The 25,825-nt window shown below is 45.3% G+C and overlaps 1 protein-coding gene across 5 annotated transcripts in view; it reads left to right on the forward strand.

Moving 5' to 3' along the window:
• The window catches only part of CLASP1 (cytoplasmic linker associated protein 1), a 1,618,163-nt gene that overhangs the window by 352,482 nt on the left and 1,239,856 nt on the right, over nucleotides 1-25,825 (forward strand). For all 5 annotated transcript variants that reach the window (XM_078682066.1, XM_078682063.1, XM_078682065.1 and 2 more), the window contains exon 8: nucleotides 9,662-9,729. In XM_078682066.1, coding sequence (XP_078538192.1) covers nucleotides 9,662-9,729 — 68 coding nt within the window. The remainder of the gene's footprint in view (nucleotides 1-9,661; nucleotides 9,730-25,825) is intronic.

Below are 25,825 nucleotides of genomic sequence, written 5' to 3' on the forward strand. Positions count from 1 at the left end.
TGAGGGGGAGACATAACTGGGCTATGGTACCCTAACATCCACCCACATGGCAAGCTCTTTGAACAAGGCACAAGGATGCGGCGAGTATGAGTGGGATCCAGACCATATACGCAGCAAGAGTTAACGTGGCAAGGAGGTCGGCAGCAGCAGGGGAGGGGGGAGAGGGGGAGTAGTAGGAGGGGTACTGTTAGGTTGTTAACATTGCTGAGAATCCAGTATAGCACGCACTGCATAATGCAGTCGACAGTCATAGGATAAGCAGAGGCTGGGAGGGGGGACGTACGAACTCACTGGGACGGATCCCAAGTTGGGATTTGTGGATATTTCCTGGCTGGATGAAAATGTACCTGTATCTTGCTGCATGATAAATGCCAAAATCTGTTTAAAAAAAAAATCATAGCCAAACAAGGATCATGTGTGTGCACCGGTCTCGTGGATTGTGGTTTTGTTGGACCAGGAGGGATGCCCAAAGCGCTACCATCATATAGGTGTGGAAGGCTACTGCCTTCATCTGGAGCCAAGCAGAAGGGGCTCTTTGGTGGCTCACAGTGATAAGTCGGAGTGAACAGGTCCTCTTAACCTGTCCCTGGAGTGAGACCGACTGGTCCACTAACCCTTTTAAAGTTTCTTTGCTGTGTGCTTAACTCGCCCCTTGGCCTACATTAGTCAGCTGTGAAGTGCTGTGCAGTGTGGGAGTCATGACTCTGCACTGGTTGTTCCTGGGAATTGTTGAGTACAGGGATAGAGTAGTGCTGTGCAGTGTGTGCATGGTGAGTGTATGTACTGGGTGTATGTATTCCTATGAGAAGTCCAATACATGAAGGGTGTAGTGGAGAGCGAACGAGGGAGAGCGAACGCGAGAGAAAAAGAGAGAGAGAGAGAACGAGAGAGAGAACAAGAGAGAGAGAGAGAACAAGGGAGAAAGAACGGAGTGCAGGTATGCGTACTGAGTACAGGTGTCCCTGTAATGGTCCATTACATGGAGTGTTCCATTTTGGGAAGCTTAGGCCTGCCTGGTGAGTACATGAGGGAGTAGAGGAATCCCTACAGACAGATTAGTCTATTGCTGCATTCCTGTGAGATCGGTGGGACACACTGGAAGAGGAAGAGGGGGAGGGAGGGAGGGAGGGGGGGAAGAGGGGGGGGAGAGAGAGAGAAGGGGAGAAAGAGAGAGAGAGAGAGAGAGATCAGGAGAGAGAGAGAGAGAGAGATCAGGAGAGAGAGAGAGAGAGATAGAGAGAGAGAGAGAGAGAGAGAGAGAGAGAGAGAGAGAGAGATAGATATAGATATAGATCAGGGAATCCTAAAGAGTTGGGATCCCGGGATTAAGCTTTGGATGCACGTATCACTATGGCTGACACCCAAGTGTGAACTCTTGTCACCCCTATGGCCTGGGATGTGGGAATATCAACTTTGGAGTCTCTCCTGCTGTGACAGGCTTCCTTTCAAGAGGGTAAGGAGGAATGTGCACTTCAAATGAAGCAGAAGCCAAACGTAAAATACCCAGACCCTTAATCACATTTGCTGTCTGGAAATGGACTATAAGAAGGGGAGGTTGAGACCCCAAAAATTGTCAAGCATCCACAGTGGTAGCTCTACAAGATTTGTGCCTGTGACCAGGACTGGGGGTCAAAGCCTGCTAGTTTCCCTGCTGGTTTAGGGGATATCACCCAGGGATGCCACCAGAGTCTGCCAGATTACCAAGATCAGTGTGCCCCTGTGAGGAAGAGGAGAACGTTGAAGGGAGCCAGTGGAAAGCCCTGTCGAAAGGACTCCCAGTGCGAGTTGTGAGGAAACAGCTGCTGCCCTGATGGGTCGTTGCCCGTGTGCAGATCGAGTGTTGGCCACACTCATATGCTAGGAGAGGGCCGCTGTGAAGAAAGCCATGAGAAAGGCCGCCGTGATACAGTCTGCTGTACAGTGTGGGCTGGCGCCTCATTTGGAAGTGTTTTGGCAATCCCGTATGCCAGAAGGGGCTGCCAGAATTGAATATGCAGTGAGGATTGAGTCACCACCCGACAACTGTTAAGGTGTGTGACCCGTGGGCCAGAGGAAGCATCAAGGATTGCCCCGACCTGCCCCTGTGTACTGCAGATAATGTTGTGGGTCCATCGCCAAATTGCTGGGACGCAGATCAGGAGCATTGAAATCCTCGCTCTCCCCCTTTTTTCGGAGTGCAAAACTTACTATGCAGGAGGAGCACCGGAGTGCCTCTGATCTCTGCTGGAGCTGGCCGCATAACTTCAAGAAGGGTCTGTGCTTGTCTGGTGCTGCCGTGCATCGGTGTAACGACCGACACACCAAGCAGGACTTAAACCTTCCAAGTGCCCGCTGACCGTGCACCCCATGAACCGCTGCACAATTTGTCACTGCTGGAGCAGGTAAGACCCTGCACCTTGGAGGGCCGGGGGCAGGGGGTGAGGATTGGGTGGAGGGTACTCTCAGCTAAAGGCGTTGCAGTGCCAAAGACACTTTTCAATATTTTCGATTTTCTAAGAGCCAGAGTGGACTGTTAAGTTGAGACCTACTTGTAGGTATTCCCTGGATGCGGTCACCAGTGAATGGGGAATAACCCTGGCCCACATTCCAAGGAGTGGGTGGGGCAGAAATGTGCCAGTGAAACATGAGTGCCCCGACCGCAAGGAAACTTGAGTTATTGCTTATGAATAATGTCATCTTTCTCTGAATGCATAGTTAAAATTAAAATATTTCTTTTTATCATAATCCAAAGGAAGACTTTGACTGCTCATCCACAGCTACTACTGAGAGTCAGGTGCAGAAGGGGTACTTGGCCCAGTTGCTCAGGAGCCATAGTAAGGTGGGCACTGGGACATCAGGAAGAAAAGGCCTCAACCACCATGGTTGGGCTTAGTAACCCCTGCATGCCCCGTTGCCCTTTGAAAGGGGTGCAGCAACTTCAATTTCAGGCTTTAACTGTCCGGGTATGTTAAAAACAAAAGACACATACCCTTCTTTTTAATTTCAAGTACCTTACCTGGTGGGTTACAAGGTCTTTCCTAGAGATGGCTTATTAATGTCGAAAAGGATGGTTTTGATCTGGCAAAAAGTTTTATTTTGCCATGTTGAGTTGCCCGGTTTAAAAGTGCTGCAGGCGACCAGAGGAAAAGTGTCCAGGTGGATCCAAGGGTAGATCGAAGATCTGAAGAACCTGAAAGCAGAGGTGACAGAGTCTGGCCCACTAGCCAGTGACCAGGGCGGCGATAGGAAGATGCCACCAGATGTCGGGTGATTTGAGGTGAAAAGGTGAAGTTTGTCTCTTAAGCCACGAGGTCCAGGAGGCATTGACGACGACCAGGAGCTGGAGTCGAGCTGTCCCATGAAGGATCTAGTTGACTGCGGTGTCGGTATCCGAATTGGACCCAACAAGCCTTGGCAAACGCAACCCACGCAGGATGTTGAGATTGGCTTTGTTGCAGACCAGCAAGGTCTGGGGCGCTTCTCCTTTGCAGGGAAGCTGGTGCAAGCCTGGAGGAACCAGGAAAGCAAAGTAGTTTCAAGAGTGGTCTTCCTGGGGGCTCACTAGCCAACGGTCTAGGAACCGTGAAGACTCGTCGAGCTGAAATGCACAAAGCGGGCCCACGGGACACTCGTGGAGTGTGGGCCTCTGAGCTTCGTTGCAAATGGGGCTGGGGCTTCAAGCACCCCAATGCACAACTTCGGGATACCTCGGGGAGTAGGTGCAGCGTGCAAAATGCAGGATGTCCAGGAGTTCCGGTCCCACGTCTCTCGTTTCCACCACGCATCTCAGCTTTGCTATGAGCGGAGGTCGGGGTCATAGATGTCTGGAAGTCCGTGTCCTGTGTCGCTAATTCTTCGGGATCTGGCGGGAGCCTCGAAAATGCAGACCGGCAAAGTTGCTGTTGGTGCCTGTTTGAACAGGGTGGACACTCCTTGACCACAAGGAGATATCTTCCGTCTTCCAGTCGAAATGGAATGTCGAAGGTCCAGGATATATGTTGCAGAGTTTCATCCAGGGTAATCTAAAGTCCTAGGGACTGGGGTTCTATACTTATAGTAAGTTATGGGGTTGGACTAACTCTAAGGTCCCTCCTATGGGTGGACCTGGGGAGGGGGTGGTTACACCCCTTCCCCTTTGTCCAGTTTCGCGCCATAGCCGGGGCTGAGTGCCCCAGTAACCGGTTTGAGCTGGGAAATGCATAGAGCACCGTGTGTGCCCCAGGCAGTGTCTGAAAAGCATTCACTGAATGCAACCCACCCTGCCCCAATACACTAAAGCCTGTCTGGGGAGGTGCTAGCACCTCCCTGGGCAGGAAACCTATTGTCTAGGCCTCCCCTGCCAGAGTTTCGTCCAGCAACAGGAGGGCAGACTCGTGTCTGTGGCAGCAGCATCCATTTTGTGATGCTGGGGCTCTGTTTAACTTTAACCGGGTAAACCAGTAACTACATGTCATCTCCCTCTAGAAGGGTGGAATGCTACCCCCACCGCCAGGACTGGCGGGGGGTAGTATTCCAAAGTGTTTGACACCTTACACAACATGTTTTGATAAAGCCAAACCAAAGTTAGCATTAACCGCGAGGATTATAATGCACTTATGGTATGGCTATATCCTAGAACAGCGATAAGGAGATGGTTCCGAAAGCTGCAGAAGGGCTCTGCTCATGCCAGGGCACCCTCGCACACAAAACCAAGCACTCTGCCTCCAGGATTGTCCAGGCCTGCCATAGGAGTGACCTATAGGTTACTATGTGTCTATATATAAGGTAGATATAGATATACTATATCTAAGTAAGGGGTGATTACACCACCTTACCCAGGCTGTAAGAACAGACCTGTGGTGTCAGTTTGGAAGGCTAACCAGGGGTGGCACAATACAAGCTGCAGCCCCTGGTAGGCCTAGGGTGCAGCTATGCCCTGGGTACCTAGGATATATATACACAGGGGCTCACAAGGGTGACCCAGTAACCAATCTGGTATGTACCTAAAGTACATGGTGTCAATTTAGCGAGAGAACAGCTAGGCTGTGGGCCTGATTAGCAGGGCCACAGTCATACTAAAGTCGAAAAACAAGAGAATCACAGCAAAAAGTGGGGGTAACCATAGGAAGCAGACCCTACTCTCCTACACTTCCTTCCTCCAGGGCCAATGAAGCACTTGCTGCACCACATCAGAGTTTTCCTCTATTTCAGGCAATCCATTGGCTCGTAACAAGATGAGACGGGAGTTTGCAAGTTGTTCTACTGACCATGCACAGGTGGAGGCCTTATGTGTACTGATTCAGGATGTCTCCACATCTCTTTGGCATACCAGTGGGTCTGTTCCCTTGGACTTGTTGGTTTAGACTCCAAGCCCATTGGTGACATCTCTCATTTGCTTGGGGCCTTCCTTGGCGCCTATGGCGACACCATAAAAGGAGCAGACTTTGGCACCAGCCAAGGAGGTCGATAGTAGAAGTATTATCCGTGTGGCAAAGGAGAAGGTTGGGGCTAATTTTAATGATGGACTCTCTTGCGACCATATCCACACGTCCCAAGGTTTCACCCGTTTGGAGGAGATTTTCAATTCAGGTCTCGATGCCTTAGCTATGAGAGGGTAAATAGTAGAGTGTTGACTCAAAAGACAGATCAACTCTAGTCACCTTACAGTACTGACACTCATCTCAACTTGGTCTTTAGAAAATGCCAGGGCCATGGAAATTCACCAGACGGTGGCATTTCCTACTACTATGGACTCACTTTGAAGGAGGTTTCATATTTTATGGCAGTTATTTGGCAGGCTGCAGAAACTTTGCAAATAACTAACTTCTGAGTAAGTATAATATATCATTCTTTGAGAAATCTTGCAACCTGCAGCAACGGTGGAGCTCTTGCTTCCATTTAATTAAGTATTCTTGGATCATATCATGGTTGCATAGTGAAACCTTTTCTTTAGGTTTGTCCGTCCACAGATTACGGGTGCCACTATTTTCTTTTTGTCCTCCCACCTGTCACTGGAGAGTCTGGTCGTTCAGATAAGCTCAAAATCCCAGTGCATTTTGTTATGGCTTCCCCAGACATGAAATCCAAGAAACTTGGTCACACTGATTTTGATTCTGGCACTTTGGCCCTTCATGCAGCTAGTGCTACCTGCCTTTTAGGCCAATATGTACTTGTCTTATGGGAAGTGTGAACAATTGGTTATTTGCTTACTAGATCATTGTGAGAAGCTGGCCTGGTTTATGATGTCCACTTATGAAAGGGGGCACCCTGCACCAGTCCAGACACCCCTTATGGTGATTTAAGAGGTCTTAAACAACCTTGGAAAGCTCTTTAAGTGGTAGCTGTGGAGAGCGGCCTTAAGGCGTAGTCCAGAAGGAGTATAAAGCAGCTTGTTTTACCAGAATGCAATCTTATAGTATAGATTAAGTAAAAAAGATCCACAGAAAGTATTTATGAAAATATGTATTTCTCATATAATACTCTCTAACATATACAAATGTCGCCTACCTGGATATATGCTCAACGCACACAGTACTTTACGAAGAAATTCAGTAAATAGCACAGAATACAGAGTGCACCACAGGGGGGGGGGGGGTGAAGCATTTACTAAGAAAGTGGTATAAGAACCACAACTGTAAGCGGGACGATGTCAAGAGGATGTAGAAGTGCCAGTGATCCACGGAACCACCCAAGGTGAGAGACTAGGAGCCCCACAGAGGTCGGTGCAGTGTGGGAACACAACTGCGTTCTCCGTACAAGTTTATGTGTAAGTCGTGGTTGGATTTGTAAAGATTAGGGACTGTTCCCAGTGGACCCTGAAGAAACCCTGTGGAAGACAGAGGGTTGGAGAGCTACCCCACCTGTGTTTACCTTTGTACCCACTTTACCTACACCAGGGAAGCCGGGTGAATACGTGTGAAGTGGTGACGGAAACCGCCGTCGATCACAATGGAGGACTTCAGGAAAGTGCCACTGCTGAAGAAGGAGAAAGTGTCTGGTGGACTCCGGAGGTGGATTCTAGTTGAAAGGTACCTCCAAGCAGAGAGGACAGAGTCTGTCACTCAGGGGTGACTAGGAGACTTGGAAGATGAATGCCCTCCAATGCCTGGTGTTGCAGGAGAGTTGACGATTAACTTGACTCTGCAGCTGTGAGGACCTGGCGATGCTAAGGAAGACCAGGAGCCGTGCACCAGCTGTCCCACAAAGGATGTTGAGTGCTGAGGGGTTGGTGTCCGGCGGTAGCACCAACAAGCCTTGGCAAATTCAACCAATGCTGGAATTGAAGAAGGAGCAACGTCTTGACCAGCAAGGTCCAGGGGAATCACCATAAACAGGGGAGTCAGGGCAGGCGCCGAGCAATCAGGGTAGCCCAAAAGAAACAAAGGTGACCCTCAACAGGACCCACAGGCGGGAGGAACTGAAGTCGCAGGAGGACCTTGAGCAGCTCACCAAAAGATGCAAGCCACGGTGCACACGATGCGGTGCGGCTGAAGATTCTGGTCACTGGAGGTGCTTGAGGTTGGGGCTACTTTGAGCCCGAAGATCTTGGTGGAAGGAAGCCAATAAGCCTTTGCACTTTGCAACTGCTAGTTGACGTAGTGCACAGGGGTTCGGTTAATGCAGCCCCCAGGAAGGATACTGTCGGCAAACTTGTTAAGAGGGCAGGGTAGGCCTCGAGCTGTGGAAAACCACCACCTGTGTTGCAGAACCTTTTGGACTCCGGTGGAGCTCAGGATCAGCAGACCGTTCGACTTAGTTTCGGTGCCTGCGAATGCAGGGAAGTGACTCCTTCACTTCAATAGAGATTCCTTCAGGTGTCTTTGATTCCCACAGGCTTCTGAAGGTTCCTGTATGGTGCACAGATGATGCAGCAGACTGGAAGGGAGTCGAAGGCGAGCCTAAACGAAGTCCAGAGTGCCCAGACGGTAGAAGAAGTGGTGCTGTATCTGAATCTTGTCCCACAACGAATCTAGGGACCCACCCACAGGTAAGCCCTTAAGTATCCTAAGGAAAGGATTGGGATGATTCAGGGGACCCTCCCAGGGGAGGGTCTGGATAGGGGAAGGTTACTCCAATGTCCTTTGTCCAGTTTCGCGCAAGAGCGGACTGGTTTGAACTGGACTATGCACGGGGCACCAAATGTGCCCCTCATGCTGACTTAGTGGCTCTGGCAAGCACATCTACCCGGTCGCAATTCACTAAATCCTGTCTGGGAGGTGGTTACACCTCCCTGTGACAGGATGCCTATTGTTCTGCCTTCCCATGCTCGAACTTGGCACAGCAGCAGGAGGGCAGAAATGTGTCTCTGGTTAGCAGAAACCATTTTGTGCTCTCCGGGTCTAGTAGGTTGGCAGCGGGAACACTGAGAGCGTAACGGAGGGCTCTTCCAGTGCTTGGAATCATAAACGGTGTGGGGGTATGATTCCAATATGGTTGATACCAAACATGATAGGATCCGTTGCACTTATAGGTTTTAAGTGCAGTGACCCTAGATATAGGAAACATACCTTTAGTAAGTGTTGCTAGCTCCAGCTTACACAGGCTGCTGTGGCAGGCCTGTAGTTCCATTTTGAATTATCTCCCATGGGTGGCATAATGAATGCTTCAGCCCATGGTGAACCTCCGGGGTACCTATGCCCTGGGTACCTCAGTACCATATGCTCGGGACTTATAAGGATACCCCAGTATCCAATCTGGGATGTACCTAAGTACTGAACATAACAATTTAGGCAGAAAGCAGATAGACTGGGGTTCTTATTAGGGGTTCTTATTAGCAGGAGCCCAGTCAGACTAACCAATAACAGCTTAGCACCAGGCAAAAAGTGGGGGCAATCATAGAAGCAGATCCTACTATCCTACAACCATGTGAAAACATTGTTCTCTAATCTGATTAGTAACGGCCTGCATGCTTTGCTGTGTCTATAGAGTCAATCTGACCTTGACTCTGTAGACACAGTTGGTTTGTCTTTGGCCATGGTTATCAAGCTTTATCTGTACCTGGTGGACCAATAAAGATTTCTCATATGCGTTCTTCAGTATCTTCTGAAAATTTCAATCAAAGTGCTGTGTTCCCACTTCCAAATTCTCAACACCTACCTCTCATGTTGTTGTTGATCTAGCATGCAAATTACTTCTACCTGAGGATGGTTCCTCGGTGTTCCAGGAAATATATACATAGTATGTATGATCTTGGGATGGGTCATAATCAAACTATTCACACCTGCAGTGTGTTGCCATGAACAATAGGAGGATAGCATGACCACAGCCTTTGTACTTTATCATTCTAAAATGACTTACTGATTTCTTATACCCTGAGTGGTAGCCAACATAAAGAGTTTGGTAGATGGTTTGTTGTTTAGGAAGACATCTGTGGAAGTGTTCAGAACAAGGCTAAGAGTCCAGCAGTTAACATCAACAAGAATATTAAGAAATTGCTTTTGTAATAGGTTTCTCCTACAACAAGATGTTAAGAAAGTACACTGGCGGCTTTTGGAACTGAATTTGACATTAAATAACCTCAGTGCTTGAGAAGAACATTTTAAAACTGCAGTGATAGCCTTAATATTATGGAAGTTTCTTTATCACTGTATGTTTTTCAGCGCTGTATATCCACTTACAGATCAAAAATGTATCTTTGTCAGGAAATAAACCTTGGCTTTTGTGCTACAATGGTTGCTTTACTAAATGTTTGTTTATCCAACAGGCTGAATGTCATTTTCTTAAAATTCGACGAAGCTCAGAAATCAGGAACTATGATGCTGACAGCAGCTGGTGAGTAGTTGGTCTCAATTTCTTCCTCCTGTTTGAAGTGTTAGTAATTTCATAACTAGCTTCTAACATCAGATGTTTGGTTACACCATCCACCGATTTAAAACTATGGCTCACAAGATTGACTCAAATTTGCAGCTGTTTTTTTCTGATTCTGCAGTCTGCCGGTTTCTAAGATTCATCCTTGTTTTAGCATATTTGAGTTGGGTACTGATAGACACTTTTCACATTTGGGGTAGAAGATACGTTTGAAGTTTCTTCAACATTTTCAAGTAGTAAGAGTTCCTTACTAATATGCTGCTGCTATGTAAAAACATGAAGACATTCAACAAAAAATGTGATGCACACTGATAGGTGCTAATCAATTGTTCTGTAATACTGTTTAATGAAATATGAATATTATTTTGGTCTTCAGAGCATCTTAGCACAAAGCGGGACAAGTGCTTTGACAGGTTTTCGACTGAGTGGCTGCAAAGTGGAATTCTAGTCAACTGCTTTGGTTATCTCTAGCATTTTTAGCTATTATGACACATCCTTATTTACTATACCTTCCTATGATTTCAATAAAGACTGTTGTCTCTACAAGAATTCCCTGATTAAGAAATGTCTAAGCTATCGTGAAACTTGGCATGTTTTATATAATTTGAATGGTAGTCATTTCTCGATTTAGATCCTTCATAGAAAAATACATTTTGAAATAATTTTTCATAAACAGACACAAGTGAATAGAACACTTAGTTGATGTTTTAACCACTTCCATGCTAATGACAAGGTCAGCTTGTCATGCAGTTTACTGTACCTGTGCTTATGACGAGCTGACCTTGTCATGAACAATGCATTTCTAGAGATTGCAGCACCCAGCGGGAATTGCCTTAGCAGGCAAGGTGTAATGAGGAATAGATTTGTATTGAACTCTAAATGATGAGTCATATGTATATCACAGAATCGTATATTACTGTTTCAGGCTTTGTAGTGATTCGTATTTTTTTATTTGTGCAAAAGACACAGTGGAAAGGTGTTCAGGAAAGTGATAAAATGTTACTCAGCACTCCAGATTAGGTGACCAATGCAATGTTATCGCATAGGTAATGTAGCTCAATTGTCCGTGTTTCAATGTAACAAAGAAAAAGTCCTATATGCAGTTTGTATTCAATTCTTTCTTTTCCATTCTCTCATATTATTTTGATTGTAGCCAAAGCCAATATGTTTTGTCTCACTTAAGACTTCTTCTTTAGCAGTGATTTTTTAAATTTTTTATTTAAAGTCGCAGAAATTGAGAATGTCAAGGTATTATAATCAAAACCAACCATAACTTAACTTTAGCCTTGTTTTTTTTCTCATTGAATTTGTGTTTTGCTTTTTATCATATAACATACCTAATAGTTCCTTGTAATAGTTTCTTGCACTTGGACATAGCATTATGTCCAAATAGTATTTGATGATGTCAAAACAATGTTTCCTATCCTCCAATGAGGTGAGTTAGTAATCTGGTATTGCCCCCTGATTAGGTCTGTTTCAAAAATGGTGTCTTATGCAACAAGTCCTTAGCGTAAAAGGAGTGCTGAGTAACATTTTATCATGTTCAAGAGCAAAGATGATTGCCTAATAGAGGGTATGTGCTCTATTGCCTGCCACAACCCTCACCTGTAAGTCATTTGTTGGGTTCAGAAAAGTGTTCATTTCCTAAGAAGTGTGGCATTATTTGACAAATCGTGTAATATATCAGGGACCCCCTGGAAAGGATAAAAATCCTGGGACAGGGAAATTGTTCAGTGCGAAACTATATACCCAGGCCTACAATTGTAAGGACAACCAAGGCTATTTCAACAACAAACTTAAAAAAGGGGTGAACACACAAAAAGAGTTTTTTTCTGATATTTAAGAATTTAATTCTAGTGATAAAACAATTGATCAATAACATATAACAAAACAGATATATTCAATACACTTAATACAATATTTTCATTAATAAATTTCTTAAAAACGATATATGTTCTGGTTAATGTGCAGGTTTACGGATAAGGTCTTCCCAGATATTGTTGGGGGGCTGTTTATTTCAACGCGTTTCGACACGTGGTTGTGTCTTCATCAGGAAATTATTTATACAGCCAATTTTCTAGACTTTCTTTTTCCGCTTTTTAAAAAAATTTCAGAACGATGAGGGCGAAGAGTGAGGCACCTTTCTTTACCTTTGCAATCGAAATTGGTATGTGAAACCTGGGTTTAGCGGTTTCACTGCATACATCCCACTCTTCTGTTCGGACAATTAAAACATACTATGCTCTTTAAAAACAAGTATTCTTCTTTGATTATTATGTCAGCGTTATGGATCCTTAGCGTTATAGATCCTTAGCGTCATAGATGTTTAGCCAACTAAAAGCGCCAACATGGGACGTCGTGTGCAAGATAAAATCGTCTCTTTGGGTAGCAGTAATTCTTTTTTTTTTTAAATGGGATTTAATCAATCCTGTCTGTTCAATTTCATGAGCAGATAGATGAATGAAGCAGCATTTTCATGTTCTTTTATTTCCAAATTCTTCTAAAAACTCCTGATAGATAAGCGTGTTCTTATTAGAGTAGAAGTTTTTAGCGGTTAGGATGATGACAGACTTCTGTCTCACGACGCCTCGCCTGGTGCAGAAGAAAGGGCCCTTTCTTCATTCATCTATCTGCTCATGAAATTGAACAGACAGGATTGATTAAATCCCATTTTAAAAAAAAAAGAATTACTGCTACCCAAAGAGACGATTTTATCTTGCACACGACGTCCCATGTTGGCGCTTTTAGTTGGCTAAACATCTATGACGCTAAGGATCTATAACGCTAAGGATCCATAACGCTGACATAATAATCAAAGAAGAATACTTGTTTTTAAAGAGCATAGTATGTTTTAATTGTCCGAACAGAAGAGTGGGATGTATGCAGTGAAACCGCTAAACCCAGGTTTCACATACCAATTTCGATTGCAAAGGTAAAGAAAGGTGCCTCACTCTTCGCCCTCATCGTTCTGAAATTTTTAAAAAAGCGGAAAAAGAAAGTCTAGAAAATTGGCTGTATAAATAATTTCCTGATGAAGACACAACCACGTGTCGAAACGCGTTGAAATAAACAGCCCCCCAACAATATCTGTGAAGACCTTATCCGTAAACCTGCACATTAACCAGAACATATATCGTTTTTAAGAAATTTATTAATGAAAATATTGTATTAAGTGTATTGAATATTTGTTATATGTTATTGATCAATTGTTTTATCACTAGAATTAAATTCTTACATATCAGAAAAAAACTCTTTTTGTGTGTTCACCCCTTTTTTAAGTTTGTTGTTGAAATAGCCTTGGTTGTCCTTACAATTGTAGGCCTGGGTATATACTTTCGCACTGGATTATTTGACAAATCTGCATGAAATTAGGGTGACATTTAGTGTATTTATCCTTACATGGGTATGCCAAGATTCTTGCAGGTCATCGAGGATGCCCAAAAAGTTTTTATCTGCTTATAACCTTGACGCGCTTTAATGAATCTGCAAGAATTTTGGGAGGCTTTATGGAATGTCAGCCAAGTGCAGAAATCTTGGGTTTCATGCAGAGTTGACAAGGGAGAAATCAAAAGTAAATGGAATGTCAAACAATTTATTTTCTAATAACTTTGGTGCTGTTTTATGGATCTGCACATCACTCAATCATGTTCAAGAGCAAAGATGATTGCCTAATAGAGGGTATGTGCTCTATTGCCTGCCACAACCCTCACCTGTAAGTCATTTGTTGGGTTCAGAAAAGTGTTCATTTCCTAAGAAGTGTGGCATTATTTGACAAATCTGCATGAAATTAGGGTGACATTTAGTGTATTTATCCTTACATGGGTATGCCAAGATTCTTGCAGGTCATCGAGGATGCCCAAAAAGTTTTTATCTGCTAATAACCTTGACGCGCTTTAATGAATCTGCAAGAATTTTGGGAGGCTTTATGGAATGTCAGCCAAGTGCAGAAATCTTGGGTTTCATGCAGAGTTGACAAGGGAGAAATCAAAAGTAAATGGAATGTCAAACAATTTATTTTCTAATAACTTTGGTGCTGTTTTATGGATCTGCACATAACTCAACATACACTTACCGTATTTAGCTTAATCTTGATATTTGGAATTTCATGCATATCCTTTAAGGGGAACAACTATTAATGTAGTAATTTAAAAGGCAGCATTTTCCAATTTAACTCCCAAAGAAATCTTTGCTCTTCACTACAGAAAGCAAACATGGAATTGCACTATATCTGGCATAAATGTAGAAGTTTTCTCCTGGTAATGTCTTTGCTTGGTTTGGTGTAAATGTGTAAAGTAGTTTTCGAGAATTTGGCATTACAAAGATGGGTCATGGTCTTGACAGGGTTAAAAGTGAGAAATAGCTTGACCTTTATCCAGTGGGTCCTCGAACCCAAGTTCCCTTAAGAAAAAAAAATGTATATCTATATATAGATTATTCTCTCTCTCTCTCTCTCTCTCTCTCTCTCTCTCTCTGTCTCTCTCTCTCTCTCTCTCTATATATATATATATATATATATTAAGACATGTCTAACGTTGAACAAACTTCCACTTTGACAATAATATGTATTTTCTAGTAACCCTTTCGAGACTAGACAAACAGTAACAGGACAATTTGAGCTTGGTGGTAGGGAAATCAAGATTGCGAGGCAGGATATTACATTGCTTTGATTATCCACTCCTCTTGATATACCCACCTCGTTTTGCACTATTCTAGAAAAATCAATGTAAATATATAGTTGTATGAAATTTTGGATTTATCCTTGTAAATATAACTTATATAATTGGTTTTATTGTGTAAAAATGTTTTTTAGCATTTTTCTATTTATGTATTTTTATATATATTTTTTCTTAACATTTGAGAAGGATATATTTAGATTACTTTGGGCACTATGCCCTGAATATGCTGCTTGCTGCTATGACATTTGGGCAGTATTTTTTCCATGTTTACTGTTTGTATATTACATACAGCTGTTGTTTGAGTGGATTCCATTATATATACCCTCATTTATGTTGTTGACGCATCATGTGATCAAGCCTCTTCGAGAGGTGAAATGCGTCATGACAGATTGCTGGCAGAATTCGACACGAATAAAACACTGAAGAAATGAGCACTTAACTGTGGTTTCGCTCTGGCGTTATTTTGGTTTCCACTGCTGAACGGGAACATGATGAATGGCGTCTTACTACACACACATATATATATATATATATATATATATATATCTATATCTATATATCTATATCTATATCTATCCAGGCCATGCCCTACAGCCAGCAACCGGTACCCATTACTAAAGACTGTGCAACAGGGCGTGACCCTCATGGAGAGTATGGGCATGGGCCAGACCCCAGATGCCGCCCTCGCTTGAGTAGTGGTGGTTGGCAGTCTGTAACTGATTGTGTTCAGGGCTTGGCCTATGGCCTGATGCTGCTATGCACTGCCTTCATACCCACAGGAACTGGACAACACCCACTGCAAATAGCCCCTGTAAATTTTTCCCCATTGCCAAATTTTGATGAAACCTGAGATCTGTGGAATAGGCTTGACTTTACTTTAATACCACTTGTCAAATACAATAAAGCTTCATGAACCAATGCCACAGTTATTAATTAGCAAATTAACACTTTCTTTCCCACCCATGCTACCCATTTAACCGGGCCCCCCTAATGGATTTGCATTAAGTTCAGTTCATCAAAGGGAAGGCTGTGTACAGTGGGGGGAAAGGATGTAAATAGGCAGTCAAGTGCAAGGAACTATTAGATATTTTATATGATAACAAGGAAAACACAGAAATTCAATGAGAAAAAAACAAGGCTAAAGTGAAGTTATGGTTGGTTTTGATTATAATACCTTGATATTCTCAATTTCTGTGACTTAAAATAAAAAGCTCACTGAAAAAGTTAAAGAGAAGTTATTGTTTCAAAACAAAATGTTAAAATCACTAAAATTCGCCCGTTAGTAATATCCATTGATATAATACTTTGCTCAACATAATTGTTACCTCTGCTTCTGAAACGTAACTCTATTTCAAAGATTAACCCACTATAATCTAACCAAAGAAACTTGGTTTCAAAACACATGCTGCAATATTAAGACATTTTGTAGCTGTCATAAATTGCCATAAAAAGCCAACATAGACAGATGCCCTTAACTCTCTACCACACATGCCCTCTCACAGTATCAAGCAAATACCATGATATATACTGTACAACTGCTGGAACAATTAAACTATCAATATCACGGTGCAGTACACCGTCCATGATTTAGACACCAACTCCAATTTAAAATAAACGTTGCACCAGTTTCGTTCGATCACATAACCATTGATAACTACAAACACAAAGAAAAACATGCAGTTGGTGTGACTGCAGCAAAATGCATCCATACATTGTTACACACTTTAGCTCCAAGTAACATACAATAACAGATACATCACCACACTAACACAAAAGTAGCTACGCAACCCTATACCCCAACCTAAGTCTATAATCACACACAGTGCCACCTGTTTAACTAACAAACACTCAACTATTGTCACAGAACAAGAGCACACAATTATATTAAAAAATAATATAAATATGATCATTTAAAAAAACTATTCTGTTCTTTTAAAAAATAGTGCCACATAAACAGTGCACCATTAAGTATAATGGGGTTGCCCTGTGTCCCTCAAAACCTAGGTATGTAAGTATAAACTACAAGTGGTCCTATCGGGTGTCACAATTTCAGCAGAAATTGTGAGAAATGCTTTATATTAAGCATGGAAATGAAGGGTCCAATGATGATCCGTATCAGGTTGTGCGTGAGAGCTACTATTAGTGATCCCTTACTTGCCTCCGCACATCGAAATTCTTAATGCCCACAAATCACGACAGTGAAGAGTGATTCATAAATAACATGTATTATTCTGGCTGTCCAGAACACACCAATTACATATAATACCCTCAATTAAACTAGCCGCTCCTCCTCATGGATTAATGGCTTCCATTAATCCATGAGGAGGAGCGGCGGAGAACGGAGACCATATCAGAGGTACCGTTTCGTAATAACGCGAATACAACCACTATACACGCCGGTTATCTTCCCGAGCGCGCGGACCCCCCTCCGCCTTGCAGTTCCCTTAAGGGGTCCAGGATCAATATACACCTTGACTCTCCAAAGTTGTACATCTCAGCTAACTCTGGGAACTCGAACCACCATTCCATTTGGAATTGAGTGTCAAGCCTTTTCAGGAATACGTCGTGGTCTACTGTGATCATTCTCCTACACCAGCTTTCTAGGAGCAACCTCATCTAGGACTACCGTATCGACCTGACTATTTAGTATATGCCCTGATGAAATTCCCTAGGCACGAATGGGAATGAAACGCGTTGGCTGTGCCGTTGTATGTGAAAGAAAATAAAGAATATATTTAAGAAAGGAACAGAAGATCTACATATTTAATGGACTCTTTGTATTACTGACTTCATTGAGTGCGCCTCTCTACTCTTTTATTCTATTGCTTTGATATACATCCTTGGCAGCGGATGGTGAGAGTAGCAGCACCACTAAATATCTTTGAAACAGACAAAGTTGATGTGCGAAACCTTGGTCAGCTGCTGCGTGCTTTGGTTTATAATGTGGAAAATCTAAATTCTTTATACTATGTTCACATATACAGACATGAAAACATAAAAGCCACACTTAGTCAAATTTCCACACTTGTGAAGCTCAAGGTATCCTTGTATTGTTTCCTTTATATAGTTGTAGGATAAAGCTAGTCGTCTCATTCATAGTTGAGAGGAAGGTCCGGGCACCACTCTAGGAGCTCTAAGTCTTCGTTCTCCCACTCAGTCTTTGGGTTGGTCAGATAAGAAGCATTAAAAACACAGTGAATTCGCCCCTTTGGTCGGCTGATGCGACGGAGGAGCCTCTGTGTTCTACTCCTTGTTTGGTTGAACCTGTGCCTGGTTTGACTCTGTGCTTTCCCTTCTTCCCGGGGCCGGAGCGACACCTGCTCAGCTCAAAGAATGTTGCTCCTCCTGGTGCCCCTTTGGGCCCTGAAGACTCAGTGGGCTCCATCGGGTTCTGCGCCGGTGGGTCCGGCACTGATGAACACTCTCCCTCACCCACCCCCCACCCCATGGATACGGTTATGGATCCGGACCGACGCCAGTCATGCCACTAAAAACGTCCCTGGCCACCGGGCCCTACTCTGAGACTCCCAGCGCTGCTGGGCCCACCTGCGGCGCCAGCCCTATTCTCGTCCTTGACAACCTGGATCAGCACCTGCCGATTCCGACACTGACAGAAGACTTTGGTCCTAGGTCGGTTCCGCAACCATATTCTACAGGGCTAGGAATGGAGGAAGATTGGGAGGGGTCTCTGGACCACTAGACCAGCCAGAGCACTAAAAGGACTAGTACTAGGAATTGGGCGAGGCTACTGGTCTGGACACCTCTCCAGATTCTGGCTTGCTTTCTCCCCCTACAGTGGCTGCGGAGGAGGGAGCTTCATACGCAATGGTGGTGCGAAGGGCAGCTGAGGTTGTGGACCTTCTGTGACAGATTAGACTAACATCTTGACGGAGGTCCTGCAGCCAGGAGTGTACTCTTCAGAACCCCTCCTGCCTTTCAATCAGGCCTTGACTAATGTCCTGCTGGGAACTTGGTTCAAGCCCTGCACAGGGGCTCCTGTGAATAAGACAATAACCCACCACCATTGCCCTGAACCGGGCGACCCAACTTTCCTCACCAAGCACCCTACTCCCGAGAGCTTGGTGGTCCAAGCCTTTACATCTCCGGGTGCGTTCCCTTCTGCACCCCGGACATGGAATCCAAGACGCTGGGCAGTTGGAGCAAGAAAAGGTTTTTTCCACCAGCCTTGCATTATGGTCAGTAAACACTGCATGCCTATTGACCCGTTGCCACTCCTTGTGGTAAACTGTTGTGCAAGTGCTGCCACAAGTCCCAGAGGAGACCCAGCCCATCTCTCAAGCAGTATCAGATGGGAGAGATGTGACAAAGTTTTCCATTCATTGTGGGCTTGACACGACTGACTCGCTGGGCAGAGTGATGTCATCGACGGTGGCTGTTCGACGCCTAGCCTGGCTGAGAACTTCTGGCTTTTGCCTAGGCTTCCCTCATTGACATGCCCTTTAATGGCACACGTTTCTTCTGGGGCAAATCAGACATGGCCCTAGAGTGCTTTAATGACTTGTGGGCTACTGCCAAGTCCTTGGGCCGCTCAGTGGCCACACGTCCCCAGTCTGCTTTTCGCTCCTTTCGTGGCTACGGAAGGGGCTTTCAGCCACGCCAGTCATACCCCAGCCACAAGGCCACACAAGTGCAGCAACCTCTGCACCGCATGTTCTGACTTTGTGGGTTTGGGTGGCCAGAGGTCGAATCCGTCTACCACCACCTCTGTCCCCTCAGCCTCTAAGCCCTTCTAGTCCAGCCCTTCAAGATCATGGGCCACCAGTTGGTGGCAGGATCAGCAATCGCCTCCTCCACTGGCAAAACATCAGTTCGGACAGGTGGGTTCTTTGGATTGTCCGAAGGGGCTACTCCCTCCCCTTCAAGACTACCTCTCCCTTAATGCCTCCAGCTTATGACCAGCTAACAAAGCATCACCTCGCTTTGCTTCAAGAGGGAGTCCTGACTCTCTTGGCCAAGGGAACCTTAGAGAGGCACCAGAAGTAGGCTGTGGTTGCTATTCCCACTACTTTCTGGTCATGAAGGAGAAAAAGGACCTGCGCCCTATCCAAGATCTGTGATCCCTGAACTACTTTCTCAAAAGAGAAAAGTTCAATCTGATCATTCTAGTTCAGGTCTTGTCTGCCCTGGATCCAGGAGTCTGGAGGGTAGCGTTGGAATTGCAGGACGCCTATTTTCATATTCCCGCCCTACCTGCCCATCGGCGCTACCAACACTTTACGGTAGGCCACAAGCACTTTCAGTTCACTGTGCTCCCCTTTGGCCTTACTAGCTCTCCCTCGGGTGTTCACCGAGGTGATGGCTGTGGTCGCAGCTCATCTGCTCAGATCAGGAGTGCCAGTCTTCCCCAATCTCGACGACTGGCTGTTGAAGGTGAGTTCGCCCCAGGGTGTCGTCTCCCACCTCAGACTACGGCAAACTGTCTCTACTCGCTGGAGTTCTGTGTCAACTTACCGAAGTCACACCTGACCCCCTCTCAGATGCTCCTCTTCATCGGAGCTTTTCTGGATACAGTGCAGTTTCGGACCTATCCTCCAAAATGGCACGTCCAGGATATTCATGCTATGATTCCGATGTTTCAATCTCTATCCTGGATTTTGGTGAGAATGACTCTGAGGTTACTGGGGCTCATGGCCTCTTGCATCCTGCTAGTCACACATGCCAGATGGCATATGTGGGTCCTGCAGTGGGACTTGAAGTTCCAGTGGGCGCAGCATCAGGGGAATCTGTCAGACATGGTACCTATCTCGGAGAGAACTGCACAGGACCTGCAGTGGTGGCTAACAGACCGCCATTGGGTCAGAGGCAGACCCCTCTCCCTTCCCTAACCAGAACACACAGTAGTGACAGACGCGTCACTCCTGGGATGTAACGGCCATCTGGGAGAGGTGGTGATCAGAACCCTCTGGTCTCAGTCGGTATCTGGACTCCACATCAACTTGTTGGAGCTACGAGCGATTGACTAGGTATTGAAAGCCTTTTTTCCTTCAAACAAGGGAAAGCTGGTTCAACTGTTCACAGACACCCCCACCACCATGTGGTAATGCAACAAACAGAGCAGGTGGGATTGTGGACCCTTTGTCAAGAGGCCCTGCGTCTCATGACATGGCTGGAAAGCAGGGTGTTTCCCTGTTGGTTCAACACCTGGCAGGTTCTCTTAGTTCCATGGTGTACCAACTCAGCCATTGATGCCTAGCGGATCACGAATGGCATCTCCATCCAGGGGTGGCGCAAGGACTCTTACAGCAGTGGGGAGATCCTTCGTTAGATCTGTTCACCTCTGCCGAGAACGCGCAATACCAGCAGTTTTGCGCGCTGGAGTTTCCAAGGCAGCACTCGCTCAGTGACTCTTTTCGTCTCGAGTGGAGCTCAGGCCTCCTATTTGCCTTTCCGCTAATATCACTTCTGCCTAGAGTGCTCAAGAAGATCAGGAGCGACTGAGCCCAAGTAATTCTTGTTGTTCCAGACAGGGCACGGAGAGTCTGGTATGCCGAGCTTCCACAGATTCTCCGATCAGGCTGCCCCTTCAGGAGGATCTTCTTTCACAGCAGCACAGGAGGGTCTGCCACCTGAACCTGTCAACTCTGCGCCTACTTGGGTGGAGATTGAACGGCAGCAGTTGACAGCATTCGACCTTCCTCCCGAAGTCTGTAATGTTGTTTTGGCAGCCAGGCTTCCCTCTACCAAGACTGTGTATACCTGCCAGAGGCACACATTTTAAAAATATTGTACAGAAAGATCTATTGATCCTCTTTCTGCTTTTCTCTCTCAAGTCTTTCTCTCAATTTTTACCCTTGCCTAGCAGGGCTCTGCTCCGGGCACTCTCAAAGGATACCTTTCGGCCTAGTCTGCTTTCTTGAGGCTTTCAGACCAACCGTCTTTATTTAAATCCCCTATGGTAAATAGATGTCTTAAGGTGCTTGTACATGTGTTTCCACCTACCCCTTTAATCATGCCTCAGTGGGACCTTAATTTGCATCTGACCTTTCTGATGTGTGCTCCATTTTAACCTCTGCCAACTGCCCCCTCCGGCTGCTTACCATCAAAGCAGCCTTTCTGGTGGCAATTACTTCTGCCAGGAGGGTGAGCGAATTGCAGGCTCTGTCATCCAAGCCCCCTTAACTGTCCATCTTCCCTGATAAGTTGGTGCTTCGCACTAGGGCCTCTTCCTTACCCAAAGTGGTAACACCATTCCACATGGGGCAGTTGGTCACCTTGCCCACTTTCTACACTCCTCCCCACCTCTCTAAAATTGAGGAGCGTCTCCAACCTCTAGACTCAAAAAGAGTGTTATTGTTCTGCCTTGACCACACTAAAGTGTTCCAGGGGAACGACCAACTCTTTGTGGGTACGTTGGATCTAAGAAAGGTTGTGCGATGCAGAAGAGGACGATCTCACGATGGGTTGTTCCTCTGCATCAGAATTTGCCATGCTCTGGCCAAGAAGCAGCCTCCTGAAGGCTTAAGGGCTCATTCTGCCAGAGCTTTGGCTGTTACCACAGCGTTACACGTGGTGTTCCAGTCCTTGACATTTGTAAGGCATTATGTGGGCATCCCTGCGCACAATTACCAAACACTACTGCCTAGACACTCAAAAAAGAAGAGAAGAGATTGCCTTTTTGGCAACTCTGTCCTGCAAGACTTCCTGGTCTAAATTTGTCTGTTAGCCGTCCGGGGATGGTTTTGCTTGGGTATCTATTTAAAAGTAAGAGATTTGTGGCTTGATGTCTCCATCAGCTGGACAAGTTACTTAACTTCTGTAATACCTTATCTGGTAGAGACATGATGTAGCCACAGATTACTTACAGATCCACCTATCCTCCTGGCAGTGTGGACAGGTTTTTATGGTCAGGGCTGTTCCCTTTCAGGGCCCTAGTTGTTCAAAAGCACACCAGTGTCAGTACACTTGATGGCTCTGGGCTCCTGGTGTGGAAAGCCATGAAAAGTAACTGACGTCAACGCATAGAGGTGGCTCTAATATATAGGTGCAGCAGACATCACAATGGCAGAGACGACGCTAACAACGTCAAGTGGAGCCCACTGACCGGTAGGAAGAGGTGTGGCGCCGCGGCCAGGGCGACTGACGCTGGAATCTGGGGACCACGGTTCGATCCCCGGCTCCGGCGGCAGGTCAGCCCAGCACCATGTGACTCTGGGCAATAGCTCGCTTAATCTTCCCGACGGCCCCCCAGCGCCTAGAGACCCTTACGGGTGATTGTGCGCTTTACAAATGTGGACTTTACTTTACTTTACCTACTGGCGCGCAGGGGTCTTGCTTGAAAAAAATCTTCCAGATACAGTCTGACACCTGGGAAATTCGAAGGTAAGGAATCTGTGGCTAGATCATGCCTCTACCAGATAAAGTGTTACTGAAGGTAATTAACTTGTCCTTTGAAATTGCTACTGTCACATAACAAAGGTTATTGGAACCTCACGTCCCTTGGTGGTTCATAGAGTCACTGGAAATGAAAATTCAGAACAGATTTATGAAGCTGGTTGTCACAGAATATCTTTCCGGCACCTAACAAGTCTCCAATTTCCTGAAAAGTGAGATTTGGTCACAGAAAGTTTGAATCAAAGTCGTTTTATGAATTATCCTCCACAAGTAGACAAAACAGAATGAAAAGTGGATTATGTTGAAATTATTATTCAAGGCCTAAAGCGTTATTGATTATGATCAACTGGTTCGCAACTAAATTCTGCAAAAGAAGACCTATTTCGCTAACTGTGGGTTTGAAATTTTCAAATAAGATTTAATTTCTTGCAATATGTTCTAGTGTTCTGAGAAATACTGGTTATTGACTCTGTTTATATTGTTTCAGTAGTATGGAGTTTTTTTATACCCGAAGGTCAGTCAAAAATTCTTGATCAGTGCTTTGATTCATAGAAATGGAATGGGAACTACAGTCATTTTTCTAGAAAGGCACATTTTCTGTGAAATAGGTGTTGCATTTTATTCTGGTCTCCGTCTTTTGCCTTCATTCTATTAAAGATATTTTGGCTTTTTGCTAATATGGTTGCCATTTTGAACAGAAATGCTATACGGAGGGTTGGTAGTGCTTAGAAACTTTGCTATAAACAGTACCAGAAAACCAGTCATTAGTAGGAAGGGTGGTGAATTTAGCAATACTAAACTACTCAACATCTTTGTGAAGCCTTAAATAATAGTAAATGTTCATGATCTACTCTGCACAAAAAATGTTGGTCGTAGGAGAGGAGAGGTTCATTGGAGAAAATTACTTTTCTAGTGAAAGGAAGCAGGGTTTGAAAGCTTTAAACTGATGAAGGTGACATAAGGCAATGATTTGAATCTAGAGGAATGGGCCATGTGTGTTGATGGGTGGTGAGGAGATGTTGGGTTTATAACAGACAAGTATGGCCGGAGATGGTTCATGGCAAGGGGGAATTTGAAGAGACCTGTGTACAGGTATTGAGCGGTAAGCTAGTGACAATGTAGAGGGCTTATCGAAGCCGTTGAACAAGAAGTAGAATAGTCTAAGTAGTAGTAATCTGGTTGATGGAGCAGATAGTAAGGCCATTTTTAAGTGTCCTGATTAAACAGGAAATCAGATGTTTGTAGATTCAAGTTGATTGGTGAGCCTCTTATCACTGTTAAAAAAAGCCCTGGAGTTTTTGATTCAACTGGGACAGTAGCCTGGTGTTTGATGGGGAAAAGGATGGTAGATGCAATAGTTTGGGTGCAGTGACTATGGAAAAGTGATAGGTGTAGCCTTCAAGCACCAGATGAGAGATGCTAAAACTTTGGTCATGTCTGTAAAACAAATAAATTTGTCATATGAGTGTCTTCAGAGAAGTCATACAAGGTGATGTCTCCCTTTGAATCACTGTATAGCGAGAAGTAGAGGAGGGTTATGGTAATTGTCCTAGCCTGGTAGGAATGTAGTAAGAGAATCAGCAGGAAACTGCGTAGGAGTCAGCAAGGTAGCATCAAAGCCAAGTGTAGAAATGTGATCTAGGTGTTAAGAATGTGTATCACATTCTATTTGAAATGTATATGAACCTGAGTTTCCTAGGAGTTTCAGACAATTGTATCCTAGGAGCTGTGGTGAACAAACCAGTTGCTTGCTCTACTAGTTATATTTTTGTGTACTTGAAAACCATAATTTCTGCAGTCCACTGACAACGAAGTTCTGCCCGGAGTGGGACCTCCGGCAGAACACCATCGCTGCGCCAAGAGCTCTCTGATAGCTCTCCGAGCACGTTCCTTTTGTGGCTGGGGCAGCAGCGAGATTCCTGCTTTGGGAAACTGGGCGGGGTCGCACTCTGCTTGAGCCGGTTGCCAGGCAAACTCCTGATTACTTCATGGCTGTTATGGGCAGGGAGAGGGAGAGCGCAGATTCCACTCGGCTCTCCCCTCCCCTTTCCTCAGGACCCTTGGGGTAAGGCAGTGCTGCTCTTACTTCCAAATTACTTGAGAGCCTTTCTCTGCACGCTTTCCCCACAGTAAAGGGAAAGTCACAGCTCTCGTCCTGCGATCTCTGCGGCCACAACAGCGCTCAGCCTGTTTCCACCCTGGAGACACAACACAGAGACCTGGCAGCGCGTTACTCGCACCGGACGTGCTTTCTAGAACAAGGGCACTCGGTTTTCTGAAGGCAGGGTAAAAATCCAGCGCTCACCACGCGCTGAGTCCAAGATTACCGAGGGCAGAGCTGGGCACAGGCAGGCCAGTTCACAGGGTCCTCCAGCAAAGGGGAATTCCTTAGTGGCTGTTTCTCCTGGTGCCCAACAGTCCTCTTCTTCCAGTTCCCAAGTAAACACATTTTAACTGGGGTCACAGCCCCAGTACTTATAGTGCCTATGTCTTTGTTCTGTTATGGCCCAGGGCTCTGATCCCAGTCCAAAACAGTTCTTGGGGGAACTTTGCAACTGCACAACAACCCCCATTGAAAGCATAAGGCTTGGCTCCAAACACACCACAGGGGGGGAGGCATCATTGTGGAAGGCAGGCACAGCCCTATTTAGGGGCAGGTGCTATCCCTCTCACCACTGCAAATGCAGACCAGGCCTATTCAGCCTAGCACTGATTCATCCAGACTCTTCTGGAGCCAGTGCACCTCCCCAGCCCCTGTCACTCCAAGGCCAGACAGTCAATACACAACAGGCCGGCACAAAGACATGTAGCACACAGAAATGCCCACTTCTAAAAGTGGCATTTCTAAAATAGTGATATTAAATCCGTGAGAAACCAAATAGACGTGCCACACCGTTAAGGCACATGTTGTACCTGTTACCTTCATTGCACACTTCCCATATGGCTACCTAGGTCTACCATAGGGGTCACTGCTATGTAGTAAAAGGGGAGTCGTAGTCTGGCAACCACTTTGTGCCACGTCGCAGAGGCAG

This window comes from Lissotriton helveticus, chromosome 3_1 (assembly GCF_964261635.1).
Source record: "Lissotriton helveticus chromosome 3_1, aLisHel1.1, whole genome shotgun sequence".
NCBI classification, from domain to species: Eukaryota; Metazoa; Chordata; class Amphibia; order Caudata; family Salamandridae; genus Lissotriton; species Lissotriton helveticus.